At 26.2% G+C, this 22,170-nt stretch overlaps 1 protein-coding gene across 1 annotated transcript; it reads right to left on the bottom strand.

Moving 5' to 3' along the window:
* Window positions 1-290: 290 nt before the first annotated feature.
* LOC129969166 (arf-GAP domain and FG repeat-containing protein 1-like) lies at window positions 291-20,806 on the bottom strand. The gene is made up of 8 exons (XM_056083602.1): window positions 20,591-20,806; window positions 16,125-16,218; window positions 12,856-13,095; window positions 11,795-11,906; window positions 11,001-11,057; window positions 7,800-8,072; window positions 5,054-5,385; window positions 291-953 (listed from the first exon to the last, which is right to left on the bottom strand). Exons 1-8 carry the CDS (start codon window positions 20,752-20,754, stop codon window positions 885-887), a joined length of 1,341 nt encoding a protein of 446 aa, XP_055939577.1. The 5' UTR covers window positions 20,755-20,806; the 3' UTR covers window positions 291-884.
* Between the last annotated feature and the right edge of the window lie 1,364 nt (window positions 20,807-22,170).

Below are 22,170 nucleotides of genomic sequence, written 5' to 3'. Positions count from 1 at the left end.
ATGCATAAGGAGAGAAAAATATGAAACTTTAGTCAAATTTTCCCAAAAGACACATTTAATAAAAATAAACAAAAAGATAAAAACCTCTACATATAATCTAAAAAAATGAAGAGTATTCAAAAGTTTTTTTAAAAGCACAAAGAAAACCTAAGACTTTCTAGTGTGTGCAATATTTTTTTAAAAAAAATTCAATAAAGAATTTTGGTTTTTAAATTGCATCTTTAGATAAATAAAAGACTTTAAAAAGAGTAAACAAACAGAATTCCAAAAGAATTTCTGCCTCAAACAAATGCAAAATCCATGTAAAAAAATCTTAACACATGGTGAATGTTTACAATATAAACTTTACAAATATAAAATAAAATATCAACATTTAAAATAAGCAAATTGAATGACAAGGAGTAAAAACAGTTTCTCTAAAAAGGCAATAGAACAACATTTACTATAAAATGAATATTTTAGTACACAGGAAGAAAGCGGTGATAAATCAATGAATCCTTTTTATATCCCAGTATATAAACTATATTTTTACGATACAGAGAATAAAAATATATTTCAAAGCTACTTTGCCACTAATGGCTTGAACACATTTCTAAACTTTACTTTCAGGATGTAAGCAGAAGAATCATTTACCAATAGGAAACATTAATATTAAAAATTTTAAATGTGCTAACAGCAATTGAAAAAATATATTTATAATCAACAACGCATAAAACTCCTTTAATATGAAAAATGCATTTCAAAGAACCATGTTAATCTGAGACCTTTACAGAAGCTGGCTATGGCGAGCTAGGAAAGCTAGAAAGATCACAAAACTTGAGCATCACAGAGGTTAGAACAATGTTCATAAAATATCCCCCAAAAAGTGCTGTGCATTTCTCAGATCATAGAAAAGGATTCTTCGTATTTGTCTGTGGTACATTTGTGGACTGCCCTGGTACAGTAGAGTTATTCTGAAAGAAAGATTAAAATTTAATAAAATCCATTTGTTAAATTTAATAAAAGCCCATTAAATAAAAATTTTGAAGTTAAAATTTCTTTGAAGTTAGCAAAATTATTAAAGAAAAAGAAAATTGGAAAATCTTTATTAAATAACAAACAGTATTAAAAATATGTTCTCAATCTATCAATCAGAACAACAGTATCAGGTAAAATATGTATTTTATTAGTTAACTTTGATGAATTAAATGGCTTCCATTATCATAAAATTTAGTAACTGCCATACTAAAATAAAACAGTAATTTGCATCAATATTATGCTGGCAATGAAGAAATATCAGTAAATCTAATTTATCACAAACAAATTTTTCAATATAAAGAGAAAAATAGCATTGAATAATGTTTTAAATTGGATAGAATCCCAAGAATTGCCAATAACTTTACAGCCATTTTGATTCTGGGCATATTATCCTTCATTAGATACTATGAACGAACTGGAAGTTTTAGTGAATCAAAGAAAAATGAATTAAACCCTGAATATAGTTACAACCCTAAAAAACCCTGAATATAGTTACAAATACTCTATTTAGAACCAAAACAATTATTAAACAATATGGTTACATTTTTAATTAATCAAATAACGATGTATATCACATAGTCATTAGAATTTAAACTTCTATTCCAATTACTAAGCACTATAGTTTTTGTTTTCATGTAAAGTTTTAAAGGAAACTAAAAATGATTGTCAAAGTTATTTCAAATTTTTTAGTCATATCTATCAATTCTAGGATGCTCTTAATACTTGTCAAACACATATTGAGCCTTTGTAATTCTGGATGGTGTATTTCTTTCATATTCTTATATTACATAATATAAAAGGCTGTTTAAAGTGAAAACTCAAAATCAATAACTTGTTAATTCTCTAAGTAATAAAATTAATCTCAACATTCGCATACTAGGCAATTTTATACTTTTTCCGATTAAAAAGAAATAACTCCTTTGTTCAATTAACTCTTTTGTTGAGGCATTTCATGTCTTAGAATATAATGAAAAAAAAGAAAAAAGACAGGAATATTCATCTTACTTAAACAATTCACAATGCAACAGTGTCATATCCTAAATAATTATGCGGTAACATATCATCATGCCATTACACATTAATGGATGTTCCATTTCATATTTATTTAACGAATGAAAATAAAAACAAACAACCCCGAATTCTCTTGGGAGGTGGGGGGAGGCTAGGAAATACAAGATAATTTGCAAAATATTATTCACTGTTTTGATGCAACAGCTAGAAAATGCTTTGAATGTATTTAAAGTTTAATTTTTAGATGCAATGTTATTTTTTAAAAATTAATTTTAAGTAATAAAATGTCCTAACTTTTCACATGGGATTGAATTTATTGCCACTTTATCATATATGTAAACATTATTATTACTATTATCTCAATATAATTGTTAATCCATATTAAATATTTTAGTGATCAATTAATAAATCAATCTTCAATACAGGTAAAAATAATTTGTTATTTCTAAATTAAATATTGTTAAAAAGACTTGAATTTTGTATACTCATATTAAACTTTTCTTTTCAAGAAATATTAGAGAATCCGATAAACATTCAGATAAGGGCATAAAGGAAAAAAACACTTCTGACCAAACCAATTTATATAAAATAGAAGAAAGAAAGATCAATCTTTCATAATTTGAAAATTTTAATTATGATTTTTTTTTGTCTAATTTTTAGTTCAGGCATTTTAATTTTCAATTATTGTGTATATGCAATTAATATCATAGCTAAAACATTGCAATTCAAATATTTAAACAAAAAATAAAACAATCCTAAAACTTTATTCCTATCATGCTATTCCTCAGCTACTAGAGGGGAAAATTTTAATCATCTCATTTTCAGCTGAAACATTTTATTGCCGCCTTTGAATTAGACAATATCAAAACAAAATTTGGCCATTGACAAAAGAAAATTTTGATTGAATTTTTTTTTACTATAAAAATAATTCTTCGATTTTGCTAACAAATACAGAAAAAAAAATTGCCAGGTAGATGCTGTAAATAATGGCAACTCCTGTATTTTTTTAAAGATCTCTACAGAGATAAATCCAAGACTTAAAACATGTCCTAAAAAAATGTTGCTTTTTTTTTTTTTTTTGATATCAGATATAAAAGAAATGACTGCTTGTATTAATTAAAACACTATGTTTTATATGATGGAAATTCATTTTGTGTTAACTAGATTTTCTGGTTTCACTATTTTTGACATAATTTTTAAATTAATGAAATATGTTTTTATTTAATTTTGGACAAGTTGGTTTCTAAACAAATTAAAGATAAATGAATGAAATTTGATAGAAATCTGAACAAGTTTTTCAAGAATTTTTTTGCAAAACTTAATAAATTTTTACAGGTGAAATCTTGTAAATGATAGTATAATTTAGTCTACAAGAAATTATATGACTATATATTTAAAGAATACAACACGCAAGAATGTATTTAACCATTACGTTAGCCTCTCTTCATATAGAATAAAATAGTTGTCAAATAGAATTTTGAATAGTGGCAATCTAAATTTTAAAGCACATCAAACAGCAAGTTGAAATATTTGTTACAAATTTAATGAATCAACATTTATATAAAATAAATATATAAGTGTGTGGCATCCAAAGAGATCTATTACACTTAGAGCCATGAAATCTTATCCATATGTGCTCATAACAGTAACTTAATGTATCTTAAATTTTAAAATTTAATGTAGAGGGATTTTTTTTTAAAAAATTAATGTTGTGTGCAGTCTTGAATGATTTCTAGAACATATTTATTTGTAGTATAATTTCTAAAAATTGTTCAGAAATATTTGTGCATTAATGAGGAGCAAACAATAGTCATTCTAAAGAAATTTGTCTTACATCTGATGAAATTTAATGAATTTTAAATTTTTTTAAAAAAAATTAAGAATTTAAACTAAAAATTTTTACATCTGGTATTGTAACTAAATTATCTTTTCCAAAACTTTTTTGAAGTGATTAGTTGAACATTCATTAATTTAAAATAAGAATGATCCCAATATCCTTATCGATTGATTTTTAATTCATTGTTTTCCAGATGAATTTCAAGATTTTTTTTGCTTATCCGAAACCAATCCATTGGATTGAGTTTAACTCTTCTGATTTGACAAAGTAGGTGACAAATTAAAAAATCACAAACAATTAATTATATACAAATGCTTACATGAACATAATAGTGCAGTAAATTTGTTAATTGCCTTTTACGAGCAACAGCTTGCAGAAAGTTTGACAAAACAATCCCCCCCCCCTTCAGTTGGACAGTTTAAGGAAAATATTTACGTCATGAAATTTCAAAAATAAATTGAATTTAAAGCCAATATTTATTACAATGTTATTGTGAAATTTAGCTCCAACTGAGTACGAGTTCTGAATAATGAAACTTGTTTAATTATAACCAACATATAATGTAACATCAGAGGAGCAAACTGCATTGCTTCTGCAAATAACAAGACATTTCATACCATAAATACTTTCAGTTCCTTCCGACAGCAATATACTATTCAATTTCAAATGCAAGCAAGTTTCATTTTGTTTGTCTTCTAATGCTTAATAGTTTGCAATTCTTTAATGTTTTCAACAAGTTTGGTATCCTAATAAGGCATTGATTCTAAAGTTCACTTCCATAATTTCAAAAAGCCAGATTCTATGGTGTTCTATCCAAGAAGCAATTTTATTCTTATTTTTACAAAGCAAAATACAAATTCTAAATGAATATGGCTTAATTAAATGATCAATTCAAATGCATAATGCTTGAAAGAAATCTGGATTGTTTTTTATATTCCACGATTAAAAAATTAAATACATGAAATATTAAAAATATTGGATTATTGCCAAGTCGGCTTCAAAGAAAGTAATTATCTGCAGTAATATTTAGTAAAAACTTTCCCTTTTATTTTTGAATAAATTTTACAAAAGACTTCATAAACATCCACTGCAAGCATTAATCATCAACTGATATCAAGTATGCTACAAAAGTGCTGTAAATTGTTATAATCCACTGAAATTTTATGTATTGGGGAAAAAAATACTCACTGCAAAAGGATTGGCACCATTAGAAGTAAAAGCTTGTGCCCAAGGATTGTAGCTATCAACAGCTGGGACACTATTTAATAAAAAGGGATCTGGTTGTCTGCTTGGAAACGGAGCACCCCATGCTGGACTAGGAGCAGAAGGCCAATATGAATTTGCAACATTCCCATTGGGTAAGCTCGGCTTTGCTGCATTGGAAATTCCATTCATATTCTGTTGAGATAACACATTGCTACTCACAGGGATTTGGGGAGCCACAGATTGGAATGGATTGGGAGCACAGGTAACAGGCTGGGACCATGTAGGAGCTGTGTTACTAAAAGGATTTTGTGTAGCTGGAAAAAAAGAAAAAAGCAGGTAGAATATTAAATGATATTGGTTGAACTAGGAAAAAGTTTAAAAGAATTAACTTGCAGATTATATCTTTGAATTTTTAAAATATTCAATTTCACAGTGAATTGCCAAATGTTTAAAATGGTAGATAACATCTACAATACTTAGCCTAGTAAAAATATCCCTTCATAAAATGTATCAATGGCAATTAATCAAATTGTAAACAAACAAATCAAATTTGAATTACAACTGCATTATTTTCTGTTCTCAACATTAATTGCATAGTTTTATTTGGCACTTAATAAGTATTAACGACTCTCCAACAACAAATTCTGTGGATTTTGAAATTAAAATATATTTTACAAGATTGAATTATTTCAATATACTTTAATAAGACAAAATTAGTATTAATAATTATCTTAAGCAGTAACAAATCACTCAATTTTGAAAAATATTACAGATTGTAAATTTTAAACATTCAACCACAGTTAGCATTTCAAAACTTAAATGCTAAATTTATGAAAATCTTAGAATTTTTTTAAAAAAGATGACATTTCTTAATTATCATGAAAAAAAAAAGATACTAATCAGATGGAAAAAAACATAACATGAAAGCCACTGTATATTGATAAATTAAAATTGTACAAAGTGAAAAAACCAATGTTATGGTAATACAAGAAAGATGTAAAAGGCCTTCAGTTACGTCTAAAAGAATAAGATTTCAGAATTATATAAAAGTAAAGATGCAATCGAGCATAATGAATAAAATGAAATAATAAAAATAACAAAACTGCAGTAATTAAGAGGAAAGCATAATAAGGTATGGAAGTTTACATATTCTAAAAGAACACAATGATTAGACTCTGGATAGTTAGATCATTAGCCTAGCAATTCTTCATCTCTGAACAATAAAATTTGGAAGTTAAAACTTCACAAGTCAAACAAACTAAAATGGCATCTTTCATTCTGTCAGGTTGAAATTATGAAGTTATTATTATTTTAATTCTAGATATTAGTGAAACTGTCGTTTTGAATAAAGAGGCAATTTAATATATTTTAAGAGCCACTCACAGGGATAAATATATTGAAAAATTAATAGCAAACTTAACAACCTTACATGATTGTTCTTTACAAATAATATCAATCTGGAAAAACCATTCAACGCAGTCATAATGAAACCCATGAGAAATTATTTTATTATAAAGATCTAAAATACCCAAAAAAATTATGAAAATAAAACAATTTGATAGACTAAATATATATAGAATTTGTATACCTTATTTATTTTGCTTGATGGCTAACAGAAATTTGCTCTGAAAGTAGTAGCAATCTCCTTTATGCAAAATGAATAAGTATGAAGAAGTTGAAATGTGAAAATTACATGCGACAGAGAGTTAAACAAGAATTACAGAAACATTTATAGAATTGGATCCAATTTAGAGAAACAGAAGATGAAATTTTAATAAAGTTACCTGTAATCAGTGAATATATGCAAAATAATATCTGCTTTATCACTTTTAATACAAATTTTTTTAATTGAAATAGTACAATTCTAAAATTTTTAAGAAGAGGACAGCTTAATTAAAAAAACTTTATTTTTTAAGCAAGACGAGGTTGAAGAATATGTTACATTCTGTAATGAAAAATTAAGTGTGAATAATTGTTTTACTACCAGTGATCAAATTAAAAATAGACTACATATGAAATGTCACAATGAAATAAATTATGTAATTCTAGAATAAAAATTTAACAGAACTATTTATCTCTAAGTCAAGGGCAAGCTAATAACCATCAGCAACTTTATTATTTTTAACCAAGATTCTTCTTTCCTTCAATAAATTTTAATGTGCAGGTGTAAAGAAAGAAAAGAAAATGTGCAGGAATAAAGAAAAAGCTGGCAAGAGCTAGCTAGGAAAATTTTCATGTTATAATTATGCTGCTTCAGTTAGTTGACTTGTAAGTTAGCAGACATTGGTAACTGCATAACATCAAACTGGAAAATCCATATATAGTTCAGCAACAGATTGTAAAACCCTCAGCGTTTTTGCGCATGCGTTAGGATGGATTTAATTCTTCAAAATAGGGGCGAAAGGAAAGATGAAAGGAGGAGATGTTTACATTTACTAGTATGTAATAGGCGAATTCCAAGGTCAAAGGGAGTAAATAACTAAAATGCACTCCTCGTTCCGCGTATCAACCCTTAATGAGATGGAATCGTCGAAATGTGGTCGTCTCAGAATCCGTTGACGAAATATACTAACTTATCTTGCACTTCATTTGTAGTTTGTTGACAAAAATTAAATGGTTTTTGACAACTTTTGAATTATTTTTCATTTAAGTATAGTCAACATTTTTGCCACATTAAAAAAAAATTGTATAATATGAAATTATTATTTATTAAATAATGTACACTTACGTGGAACAAACACAGCACTGCTAATGGTTGGAGGAGTCCAAAATACTGGAGCATTTGAAGACACTACAATCATGGATGGAATGGATGCAGGTATCTCTGATACAGCCTGCTGATGAAGCTGGTTGTCAAGATCAGCCAATGCAGCATAACGATCCGGGGGAGGAGGAGCTGGTTTTTTATGGCTTGTAGAGCTCTGAGTACTTGGAATGATAGATGAGGAACTAACACTGGTGGAAGCTTGTGTCTGGCCGGAAGATGTTTCAGTTTTAGAACCTAAAGAAAGATCGCAGAAAAATATTCAATATCAATAAAATGAAAGAAATCTGAATAACTTTTGAAACAAATATCAAAAACCTCTTGTTTACAACACAGATATACTTTAAATTTGCACTATTTTCTTTTTCTTTATCAAAATAACAAGCAAACTTCTATTTTGTAAGACTTTAAACAAAAAAAAAAAATTTCAACAGATGTAGAATAGACTTGAAAAAGTTAAACTTCATAAATAATGATTTGTGCCAAACTTTAACTTTGAGAAGCAAAATAAATGATGAATTGAACAGGAAAATAAATTTATACAAAATGCAATTTAGATATTACAAAAATTATTATGTAAAAGAAAACTAACCTATCTCAATACAATAAAATTCGATTTTAAAAGTGCTGAAATCTGTGAAAAAGATTCATGTTTATTTCAATTATGTCACTCTAGTGAGAATTTTAAAAAACTGGAAAGATATTTCCCAAAAATTTATTGCTTGTACATATTCTCCAAAACTGGTTACCTATTCATCATTAGCAAATTTTACCGATGTGGGGCATATAACAAAGTATCAACAAATTATAAAGAATAGATATTACTAAAAAATTTGTATTTAACTTTTAAAGTGGTTACATTTAAAACAAATATTTAGTTTAATTTTGAAACAATTGTAGATTCTAATACAGGGTGGATGAAATTAAAGTGATTTTACTTAGACCTATGTAGAACTAATTCCAGTTGATGAATGCCATTAGAACTTGGTTTAAATATTGTGTGGACGATGAGGCGGGGGAAAGTAAAAAGACTGATTTATATAACAGTTTAAGTTTTGACCACTAGTTGGCATTTTTCATGCAATGTAGGAAAGTTGTTATGTAAACTAGGAATATTTTAAAATGCTAGTAGTAAAGATGTAAAATTGTTTTTCCCCCATTCCTTTAAAGAAGAAAATTAGAGCTTTATTAACCAAATTATTTCATCAGAACAATTTTAATTTGCTTACACTGTGTGAATATCAAAATTTGAAAGACTTGCAGAGACAGTATGCTGAAGAATAGATTGCAAAAGATGATTACTAAATTTACAGAGACTGGAAAGTTAAACCTGCTGTTAAGAATATAGAAATTGATTTTGAATAAAAGTGTGAAAGTCTATTTCTGTAATTGAAAGAGCATTCTGTTCACAGTATTTTTTCAACAAGTTCTTGAGAGGTGTTACGTGATTTGTTTCTCCTTTATTCTATATTAAGTTATTCTCTAATATTCCTCTTGTATCTAAGTTTATTCTATTTTAAGTTTTTTACAAGATACATATAATGTAAAAGTTAGGACCTCAAGACCTGGAGCAACATATCGATTTTGCTTATCAGTTTCTAGGCAGAAAACCAATGACAGCATCACCTTGGAACATTTTACGGTCAGATGAAATTCATTAGACCCTAAGCAGAGCAGTGAATATTCTTAACTGCCACATACATAATACAGCATATCCGTATGTTGTGCATGAACAGCTTCTACATTCTGTCATGCACAATATAATTTTCTACTTCTACAGTCTATATGGCATGCTTTTACTACTAATTTAACTCTTGGTCCTTTTCTTTGAGAAGGAAAGGGCCAATTCACTTCTCAAAGACCTAAAGGAACATTTTGAGTTGCCATTAAATACTCTGCAGCACACTTAAAAAGCAATTGACAGAAATGAAAAGCACAATGAGCAAATGATGTAGTTAAAATTAAGCATTGAATTTGTTTTTTGTTGTTCTTTCTCAACTAAATGTTGAAATTTGAATTATAAATTTTTATTGCAATTTTTTTCCATAATCTACATAACAAATAAAAAATTACAACAAAAAAATATCAACCAGAATGGAAAGAATACGCTTATTTTAATTATAAGCACCCCATATATAACATATGAATTTTCTTGCACAAGTTCGCAAAATTTTCAGACTATTTTTGTATCCTTTATAGAAAAAAATAATCTTGTTTGGAAGCAACCAAAAGTCTCCTTCTACAGACACCTTTCACAAAGTCTCCAAAGAGATTCCTTATATTTTTAATTCTTGTAATTTCTTTCTTATTCTGCTATTGATATTATAGATCTATTGGAAACAACAGTATTTTGCATGCTTTGAGTACAATGATTCATTAATTAATCAAATGGTTTTATATTACCAATTTTTTTTAATTGTTCACCTTCTTATTATAAATTATTTTTCATTCAATAAATTTTTTATTTTGCTTTTTTATATTTGGATTCTATAAACATGGTTAAATTTTTTTTTAAAGCAACAGAGGTACATGATTTTTACAAGTTAATAACACCAATGTAAAAGTCAAAATATTAAAAAAAAAAACAATATTTCTCTTATTAATAACTGGTTTAATTTTCTTATTAAAAAAATTGTTACATTTTAGAAAAATGCACGAAATTAGCAAAATTTCAAAAAATGAACTAAACGATATTGATTTTAATTTCACTTTATTAAGGTAAAATTTTTTAAAACCAATTATTCAATAAATTGTCAAATAAAGTATTTTGTCTAATTACTTAACTAAAAGAAGAGTTTATCAAAGAAACCTGTTGATAGAAGGTTCTGATCTTGCCATAATTTACTATTAAGATATTTACAATTTGAGGTTTAGATATTTCAAAGTATTGTGTATTTAAAAAAAAATCTTTCTTGTATAAACTAATATTTTAATCAAACAGTTCAACTAAACAGCAATCTAATATGAATATATAAAATCTTAAAATCTTTAGATTTATAAATATTTCCAGCAGGAATTGTTTAAACAGTTTTATTCAAAATACTTCGAAAACTTGGTTAAAATATCAAGCTGTTAAAGTAAATATTATGTAGGAAAATTTAGAGACATGAATAAAAATTTGAATAGTTATCAATATGATGGATAAAAATATTACAAAAGTCTTACCAGAGTTACCGAAGGCACTACTAAAGTCAGCAAAAGAAGCACCATCTAATGAATTGACTTTAAAAAAAAAATAATAATAATTAGGAGCATAATTTTAATACCAAAAATATCATGCATAATAAAATTTAAAATATATTCATCATTTAAAATTTTAAACATATTCTTGTTTTACATTCAAAGATTATGCTAGTTTAAATTAAAATGATAAAATATAGTAATTCAAGCAGGAAACAATTTTAAGATTAAAAATTTACTATAAGATCGAATATGGTTTGTTACATTAAGAGCCTCTTAGTAATAAATTTAAATTAAACAGAGAAAGGATATGATACAGGATTTCTTTAAAGCAACACTAAAGATATTGTGGGACAGACATTGTAATTTTGTAGTGTGGTCAAACAACAAGGACAACACAAACACTGACACTCTTTTTCTCCTAACCTTGGTGAAATCAAGTTTCAAGTCTGGAATCCTTACATTACAAAACTGAGATCTTGGCATCAGGCTGTCACCACTTCAGATTAAATAAGGAGAAAGCAAAACAGAATTTAATTTTAAAAAAGAAACATAAGACATAATCAGAAGAAATAGCAAATTTCCAAAATGGAATTAGTTTAAACATCGGCTGTTTTTCAAATGCTGCAAGTTCTAGTTATTAAAAAATATATCTTTTTTACTTTTAAATATTATTAATAGAAATCTCTGTTCAATAAAATTTCTCTGATAATGAAAAAAAAAAAAATTGTAACCAAATAGCATATCCTCATTATTTGCTGAGTAAATGAAGGACAAACCTGCTGGCTTTGTTTCTTTAAATGGATCATTTTCAAAATCCTTAAATAAATCTGGAACAGTATTGCTTGAGATGTCTCCAGCAGAAAAAGTCTGAGAAATTACTCCTGTTTTCTGCATATAAAAATTACAAAGAAATAAGTATCTTTTAAAATTTGCAATAAATAAAATAAATATTATTTCCCTTTAAGGAATATCAAGTTAAATTAAATGAGGTTCAATCTTGGAATATTTAATCAATGCACTAAAATAATAGGATAAAGCAAATCAAAAGTGCTTGCACTATGTATTATTACTTTTGATGACCACTGTGTTCACCTAGATTAATGACTTTTTAGGCTGTTAAATAATTCGTATAGAATGCATGTATATACTTTTAAAAAATTCCCCTCGCTACTTGATGCAACTGAAAAATTTGAATTCAACTGAATCGGTTTCAAGCAAATTTAAAAATATATACATTATGAAATAAAAGCCAAAAGTAAAATCGTATTACAAAACTTTTCATTTTTTAAGTTTCCAATATTCATTTCCATATGTTATGTCAACATAACTAATTTAAAACCTTTCGAAATATACCATTTTGGGTTATACTTAATTCCAAGAAATGCGTTATTTGAATGCATTCTATATTACATGTATTTCTATTATAATATGTTTAAATGAAGAAACCTATACCTTAGGTTCAATATAAAATTTTATTTAATTTCAGTTATAATTTATTAAAAATATTGAGCAACTGTACATTCCTAAAAATAATGATTAAGAATTAATAGAACTATGTCAGTAACAGAAAAATTACTTCTGCAGAATTGAATAAAACAATAATGAAAATAAAAGGACACTGCTATTCACAGATTGAGTTTGGGAAGAATCAAACATCTTCTGACAATAATTCATAGTTAAAACTTCAATTATTATCATATTTTCAAGAATTTACAGTTATTTATAAAAAAAAGCAGTAAAAATAGTATTCAAATTTGATAACTAACCAATTTCAATATTCGAAAGCAACAAAAAGCTTAAAAAACAGTAAAAAGATTTTTAAAAAATGGGATTCTACCTGAACTTGAGAGGGTTGCTTATTTGGAATAACAGTTTGACTCCTAGTAACAGAATTAGTAATACTTGTAGGAACTGCAGGGGCACGAGGTTTCATTTTCTTAATAGCTTCTCTTGGATCAACATAAAATTTCTTTTCTTCATATTTTAAGATCATAAACTCTTTTCTTTTATCTGGACTTGATAAATCAAATTCTGATGTCTTAGGATCATACTTTCCAAGCCATATATGAGTGCAATACTATATGGAAAAAATAAAATAAATTTAATGGAAAGTCAACTAGTTTTGATTGCTATGATCTTATGCATTCATGAAAAACAATAAAAGTTTCCATATAACTTTTTTTGAAATATTTATAAACAAAACATCAATTTTCACAAAACAATTAACTCCTTGAGAACAATAGACAATTAAAACATTATTTTGTCAAACAATGATTTAGAAAAAAAAATGCAATGGGTTATTCAAATTCAGGAAATACTAGCCTATTTTTTACAATCAGTTTCAACCAGGGGCTATTTTTTTTTAGGTGGTTGAATATTATTATGCAATGCATAGTTTAAAAAATAACCTTGTTATTTCATAAAACCAAAGAACATGAATTTAACTAAATAAGTTTTTAAAAAAATCATCATGTAAAACTAAAAAAATATATATGCTTAAAATAAAAGCAGAAATGAAAATTCTACTTCAGAATAAAGTTTAAAGAAAGCCTTTTTTAATCTTAATTTTAACAATGGCAAAAGCACACAAACGAATGTTTGATGAATGAGTTTGAATTTCATAACATTAAAATTTGTGCTTTACAAAATAATTTTATGAAAATATTGAAATGAAATATCAAAAAGATGGCTTTTTTTTAAAATTTATAATACAAAAATTCATTTTAATCCATCCCACTTGTAAAAAATAACATCCAATCTCTTTATTATTATAGATTTTTTAGTAATCAACAACCTACAGGAGCTGATCTGACATATGTCAGATCATTTGATTTTTTTTACAACCTTCATTTGAAAGAACAGAATTTTTGGTGAGCTTTATACAGAGCAATTCTAATAATATATTGCACCTTCATAAATTAAAAAAGTTTTATATTATGTACAACTGTAGAAATGTCTAATGAAATAGCTTGAAATGTTCATATATAGATTTATTTACATTCTACTGTTGCCAATTGACAATATGGAATAAGAGCAATTTCAGAATTACACAATTAGAATTTTACATATAATAGATATTTAAGATGAGCATTCTTGCTCATTCAAGTGTAATATAAGTGTCAAAACAATTCTTGAATATTGATGATATATTATGTCTTAATGCCAGAAAGAAGAATAGTGTTTCATGAAAATCAAGCTCTTGTGTCTACAGGGGCTAGGTGGAAGTTCTAGGACTTTATAAGTTTAGAAAAATAACCTAAATAGATTTTTAGAATATTGTAGTAGAAAAGACAGAAGTAGCAGACAGTTTATAGAAAAAAATACAATAAAAATATTTTTTGTAAATTTTAAAAGACAAAATTTTATGTAATATCTTGATAACTTAAATATATGAAGACAATTTTGATTTCTTAGTATTGGTCAAAAAATATTACATGTACTCAAGATTCTGTAAACATTATGCCATCTAATAAGGCATTATGACATTTCATGCTTGCAATATTCTACTGATAATAGAAAAGGTAATAAAGTTCACAAACAGAAGATAGAAGTACAGTACATTATCTATACATTAAATCTTTTGATGAATATGGGTGCTTTAAGCTTTAGTAAAATTACTTGAATTATTTGCTAAATAATTAAATATTGAATGGTCAAATAATATTAATTCTAAGATGGTCAAATTATGTTGCATTTTCTTTCCAAAAAAGACCACTTAGACCTCAAGATTCATAAACCTCATCTTAATTCTTTCAAAGAAGGAATTTTGATTATTAAATCCCATATTTTATGAAACATAAGTTTGAATTTGTTCCTAGATTGAAAGAAAGGAATATATGTCCTTCCACATACTTCCTCTACACTTTGTATGAGAATAAAAATTGTTTTTATATCCCCACATATTACTGTAGTGCATTACCTCACGATCTAGCTTAGAATTTAGACAAGATTGAGAGAATATATACTTTCCATCATAATAAAATACTTTTTCTCAATATAAATTTATTATTTTCCTAATAAACTTCTAATAATGAGAGCAGTATTTTGAAGTTTCTACATCATATGAACAATAGGAGTTTTCTCCCACAAGTTTTAAATTAAGGGTTGATTATAAATTACTCAGGATTATCAGTGCTCATGCTTTCTAGATTCTAACAAATTAAATAGATTGTTGTCTTTAAGGTTATGTGTATGTATGCTCCAAATGAGAATAATTTTTTTTTTTTTTTTTTTTTTTTTTTTGTATACAAATCTATAATTGTGGTATAATTTCAAGTATCAGTCATTTGATAATTTAAAATAAGGATAAATGTTACATGTAGTAGTCTAGATCAATTCAAGAACTTTTACCCACAGACAATCTTTTTTCTTTATCTTTATTTGTTATGTTCAGCTAAGAACAATATAAAGAAAATGTTATGTATCTTAACGTATAATAAGATAATTTATACCATATTAATTGATTTACAATAAATATATTTTAGCTTTTATTGAGATCTATATCATTGCAGAAACGATCAATTTATCTGTTTTTAACTTGATTTGTTATCTATATAAGTTGAAAAGTAGAGAACTAAGGTAGGAAACTAAAAGGTCTAAATAAATTAAGCAGGTGTTCTCATATTAAATCTCTTCACCATGCAGAAAACTGTAAAAAATAGACATAGCTTTTGAAATAATTCTATAATTTATAGAAAATAAGTTTTATTGTCTCTCATATTTTAATAATAATATGCACTAAACATTTCCTGCTGGAATGTATTCATGATGCATAATTTTTCTATGAGTTTTAAGGAAGAAAGATTCATAAAATTAAGAACACATTCATACTAAATAATATTTCTACAGAATATTAATTGCTTAAAAACAAATTCTTCTAAATATATTACATTAAAAATATTTTGAATACAATTTAAACTAGATTATATAATTCTTGAATATACTACTAATTTCCACAACTAATTTTGTGCCATTATTAGAATCAACATCCAAATATATATTTTATATATATATAAATTAATTAAAATCCTGAGAATAATTTCTCACTTTTCATACGAATCAATCCTGCACTTACATAAAAATTAGTATTTATAAACGGTAACTTACTTCATTCCCCCTACTTTTTATGCGATCCATCTCTACTTCTGTGAATGAGCACACTGTAAGAGATTTAACTCTGTGTGGTGGATTTAATCCACGTCTGAAATTTAATGAAAAATTTTATAATCCAGTAAACAGATGAAAAATAAATTTCAATAATTGCAATTGAAAGTAGACAATGGCAACACATCAGAATAAACAGTAGTCTTCCAAAAGAAATTGTACTTTGCCAAAGAAAGTCACTATGTTCCACTTTACAAAAAAAAAATCTTATGAATAATTTTTGAGAAAAAAAAAAAATCGAGTTCATATATATATATATATATTTCACATTTGTAGCAAACTCAAAAACATTACTTTATGTTATTTGTATTTTCATTACAAGAAAACTCATTTAAAAATTCATAAAAAAAATTAATTTATAATTCTTTAAAATTAATTCAATACTACCTATTTTAAAAACAAACAATAGAAAAGCAACGAGTTAACTGTATAAGCACATAATAAAGCTTCTCTTAGAATTTTACAATTCATTAAATACATATTTCCTTACTTCTTGTTAATTTGATATCCGATGGAGGAAATATTTAAAATAATATTGAAATATCAAATCAGAGGGAATTTTATTAATATATATATAAATATATTAATAATATAGTATTAGAGAATTCAAAGCCTTCATGGTAGAGCATATATTGATGCAGCAAAACAATATCCATATTTCTAAAAACATGTCATTTTTTTAAATTCTATTTCTATTAAATAGATTTCTAAATCATTCCCTGCTTAAATGAATGATTAGTTGAACCTGTGTGTATTCCTTAAAATTTCTTCTCGCAAAAAATGTCCGAAACAAAGCTACAAGAGATAGATGGTTTCTTTAGCTTTTTTTTTTTTTTTTTTAATGTTCTATTTTTATTATCCTCAGAATCCTTAATTTTAGTGTGGTAGTGAGGTTACGGAAATCCCATTGTGACTGCCAGCAAAGTCATAAGATGATTTTTTCAGTTAAAAAATTCTGCTTGATACATTTTTTCAGATACTAGAGGGAATGAATTCTTTGCAAATTGCTGTTCTTGCCCAGAACTTCCCCAATGGATTGATAATCAGAGACTGTTGAAGAATGAAAATCTGATGATTGTAATGATCAAAAATATGATCATAAATATTACATTGGAGAATTTAATGTCTACATTGCAGAGTATATATTGAAATAGCAGAACAACATCTATATTTTCGAAAATTAATTAAACCAAGTGAACATATTAATTATTCCTCAAAATTTATTCAAACAAAAATCATTTAAATGTGGAAATTACAAGAGACAGATGCTTTAAAAACAACTGTTGTCGTTGTGTGCTTTTTATATTATACTCGGAATCCTTAATTTCAATGTTCTAGCAAGGCTACCAGGTTTCCTCTCCCATGGCTAGAAAATCCGGATGATGTTTAAGTTAAAAAACTCTGCCCGTTAGATTTTTTCAACTGCTGAAGACATCATATGCAGTATTTATCCTAACTTTCTTGTATTATTAAAAAAAAAAAAATGTTGAATGTGCAAGCCAAGCTACAAGACTCCCGCTCCTAACAAAGCAACAAGATAATTTTTCAATTAAATTCTTCTTAGTGTCTTCTTCAGATGCTGATAACACTGCATGCTCCAGTTTTATAGTGGCCAGTTTCAAGAAATTTTTTATTTTGAACTTTAAAGGAAATTTTTTTTTAAAACAACCTTCAACCAGCAAGAATGGTCTCTCCAAAATTTTGTTGCATACTCTCTAATAAACTTGTCATGCCACAGAATACATTTTAAAGCATAATAGTTACAAAATATTTTTTCATGTGAATTAAGCATTTTTACTGAATGTGTCATGTCATCCTTGGTGAGTTATTTGATGAATAATACCTGGCATATGTTTATAGTATACCAAAATGGAATTTGTCTTCAAGATGTTTTTCTCAAATGAGTGCCATAAAAATTTGGCAGAAAACTGTATGTGTAGTCACAAAATCCCACATCAAATTTGATGCAATTAAGTAACTACATTTTTTAATTATCATGATTACGTGTTTTTGAAAGTACAGACCAACAGAGCTCTCTTCATTTTGTAATTTTTGTGTTAACTTATATTCGAGCAGCCAGATAGACAAACTTCTTCTGAACAGATTTTACTCAAAAATTTGATAGAAATCTGTATATATGGTAAAAAGACTATATACTAAATTTCAACCACCTAGCTTAAGGCAATGCTTTAGTTATCTTCGTCACTGACGGACATTTTCCAAAAATGTGTTTCACAAACTAAGAGAGGTCTAAAAAATGGATATTAATCAAAATCTTCAGTTAATTTTGATGATTTGAATTTGAAAAATTCAGTTAAATTTTTGATGATTGTTTTATTACTTTCTTGTATATGTAGAAAAAGTAATAAAAAAAATCAAAAAAAAAAAGTTCGTAATTGTAATAAAAACCACAATTTTTTTACAATATTGTTTATTTGGTCACGTGTCTTGATTTGCATGTCGTTATTGTTGAAATCTTTGGAAGATAAGACACATTAAATTTGAATTTTACCAAAAATTACCTTTTTCAGATTTCTATATTTTCAATAGCATTTGAAATAGATTCTATAATACAGCTTTAAAAAGAAAAATAATTAATCTCAAATCAAAAAGCTAACATCTTTTTAAGAATTTTCCTTTTTCAAAAAATAGAGAAATTATATTATAATAGTTACAGTTTCTGAATATCTTGACACAGTGTGAAAATATTAAGACAAGTATTATGTTTAATATAATAAAACTTAAGAAGACAATATTAATCAATAATAGCCTAGTTCTAAAAAACTCAAAAATTAGATTTTAAAAATAAATAAAAGTAATTTTAATTAACTTGCCATCTTGTTCAAAACATTAAAATTTCAAAATTAGTAGTGTAGACAGCTAAAGAATTTTAAAACTTGTTATAAACTTTATTTTTTTAATACAATAAAAAACATTTCAAGTGTTAATAACTATGTCTAGATAATGCTTATATTATATATATACAATTAAATTTACTCATAGGCAATTTTAAAAAAGAAGCCTTCTCGGAATTTTTTTTTTTTTTTTTTTTTTTTTGCAATTTATTACAGTGAATTATCTTTGAAAGAACTGCAATTCAAATCCTATTTTCCTTGACTATTTAAAAATAATTTAATATTATAGATAAAACCTAATTAAAGTGAGATTTAAATTGTTATTGGACTTTGGGTAAAATAGGCAAATTGCATACTAGTTTGCTAACCAACCCTATCAAAACTTGCCAAACTAATATAAAAAAATTATGAAAAACTAACAAAATTAACTTAAAAGGTGACAAATTAGTACCACTTCCTGCCAAATTATTCTAATCTAATTCTCTTACATGGCCAAATTTTTATCTTGCCAGAAATAATCAAAATTATAACCAGATTCTATAAATTAAATCTCAATAAACTTCATCATTTTAGAATTTTCCATTTTTACCCCCTTATAATACATTATTCACTCACAGCTATAACCAACTGCATAATAGATTAGTGATTATTCCTTTATTAAAAAAGTTAAGTCAATCCCAATTTTATTCTTGTCAACTTCAATTTAAAAATATGTATTATTTTAAATTTAATCAAAATTTCCAATTAAAGCATAATTGGAAGGTTTTAAGATGAACAATAATCAAAAATAATAACTTGCATAATAAACAAAAATGCAAAATAGAGGAATGAAGTAATATAAACCAAGCACTTCTGTTTTATTCTTTCAGTTACTAGTATAAAAATTCACTACAATTTTTAAATTCAAATAACTACAAAATTTACTGCATTAAAATTCTTACTATTTTTCTATGTAAAATTATAAATGTAGTTTAAAGAAACACCTTGAAACAAATATGAAAAGATAAAAGCTCAGTAAAATATGTTATGGAAGCTTACAAAAGCGTTTCAAGGATTTCTTATTTTCATATTGGTTGCTATGAATAAATTGTGCCATGTCTTACACTGCATTTTTGAACACAATTTTCTACCTTTCATATGTTCGTTTTCCAAGAGGCTTTCCACCCATTAAATAGGGAGCAATACGATGTTTCACATATAAATTAGAACAAAAATAAATGGAAATAATACACTCGTTTAAAACTAATATAGAAGAAACTTCATACGCAGCAGATATGGAAGAGCAAATAACAAAATTCATCCTAATAATGAAAAAAAAATCATAATATATAATGACCAAAAATTCCGAAATCTCCTTTTGTTACTGTTGTTTTTGAACTAACTCATATGGTGTCAGTTATATTAAGGTAATTCCTTCCGAATTAAATTAACTGGGAAAGCCAAAGTTTACTCTTCAGTACAGCTTACAGTAACCAAAGAAATTCAAACCCATTTTGTTATTTATGTTTTGAAAAATGGTTTATTCTGGAAAAAACAACATTCGAATATACTTACAAAAGGCCCCCACAAGCAGAACATACAAAAGCACCAATTGTTACGTTAACATAAGTAGTCCCTCTCTGACCACAATCGAAACAGAATTTATTTGCAGGTAAAGAAGCTAATTCTCGTAAAGTTTGCATATCTAATTCATCGCGAGTTTTCTCTCTAGCAGCCATTTTTGCCCTTTAACTCGTTACCGGAAAAGAACGAAATTTCAATTTCCGGATTGAGAAATGACAGCTCTCTCTTCGTTACGGAATTACTCACGTGTGTAGTGAGCATAGCACAAAAATATTTATACACATTGTAATTACAAATCTTTTATAGAAAGTTTTAACACATTTTATTAATAAAAATTAATTTACATGAAAGTTTAATTTTCTGTTGGAATAAAGAATTAAAAAAAATATATTTTTTTATTTTTAAGTGTTTGATTGCATGTACCTGTGACCGCAATTTATATATATATATAAAATTTGTTGGGTAGAGTTAACCGGAGGACGTATTGGAGGATCAAGCTAGGTTCCAATCAGTGCCTGTAGACGGCGCCAGCAGTCTACAGCCATCTATAGGCGCTAACAAGAACTATCCCAATTGCAGGATTAGCTATAATAGGGGTTATAAGATTTGGCAAATAAGCGCATTTGTGGCGAATTATGCCAATCTTTTTTATTTACTATTACGCGATTTTGTTTTTTATTTTATTCCGCCAAAACTTGGAATCGTCAAACTGTTTCGTTTCTTTTACTCTTTCTGAAACTTTACTCGTTTCTTTTACACTCTTTCAGAAATTCATCTGATATTTTTTTTTTATTTTAAATTGATTTTGATATAAATAAATTCTTTATTATTATTAAAATGTATTTATTTATTAAGAATTTTTTTAAGTCATTTGTTAAAAATTATCATTTATTAAATAACTTATTGAAAATATAAATGTATTTATTTATTATTTTTTATTTATTTTATTATTGTATAATTATTTTTCATTTGAAAGAAAACATCTCCAACAGTCGAAAATAATAGAAATATTTTCATGCGAAATTTGAATAAATAAATGCTTTTATGTTATTGCGATTCGAAATAACATTTGACTGCAAGGACTCTCCATATAATATATATATATATAAATTTTTTACTATATGCAAATTTTTTTTCTAATAAAAGAGAACGTGCGTGTGTGTACGCAGAGAAGAATAAATATGTTTTGGAGGGTAGGAAAGTGTAATGTTTGGTAGAGCAATTTTTTAATTTTTATTATTTAAAAACAGCGAAAAAGTTTGAAGTTTTTCTGCAATAACTTTCGAAAATATTTCCAAATTAAAAAAAAGATTTTAATTCATCTTTAAAATAAAAGTATATTTAGATATATATCTTTTTAAGTATAAAATCTTATGATATTCTTTATTTTAACAAATTTTTAAATTTTGATTTTCAGCAATATCGTAAATGTAAGACAAATCATTTTCATTTTTCAATCAAAGCTGAACGATTTTTCTTTGTTAAAAAATATGAGATAAAATTATTCATACTTTTAATATAATAAAATTTAAAGGGTGGCATGCTATCAATAAATTGCATCTTTCGAGGCA

This window comes from Argiope bruennichi, chromosome 5, assembly GCF_947563725.1.
Source record: "Argiope bruennichi chromosome 5, qqArgBrue1.1, whole genome shotgun sequence".
Taxonomy (NCBI): Eukaryota; Metazoa; Arthropoda; class Arachnida; order Araneae; family Araneidae; genus Argiope; species Argiope bruennichi.
The sequence above is the reverse complement of the archived record's forward strand: the minus strand, read 5'-3'. Positions and strand labels throughout refer to the sequence as shown.

Coding starts and splice junctions, on each gene's coding strand:
- LOC129969166 (XM_056083602.1), bottom strand. CDS start 20,754: ATGGCTGCTAGAGAGAAAACTCGCGATGAATTAGATATGCAAACTTTA. Junction 13,096..16,124: donor TAAAAAGTAGGGGGAATGAA/GTAAGTTACCGT, acceptor TTTTCCATATAG/TATTGCACTCATATATGGCT. Junction 8,073..11,000: donor TAGTGCCTTCGGTAACTCTG/GTAAGACTTTTG, acceptor ATCTTTCTTTAG/GTTCTAAAACTGAAACATCT.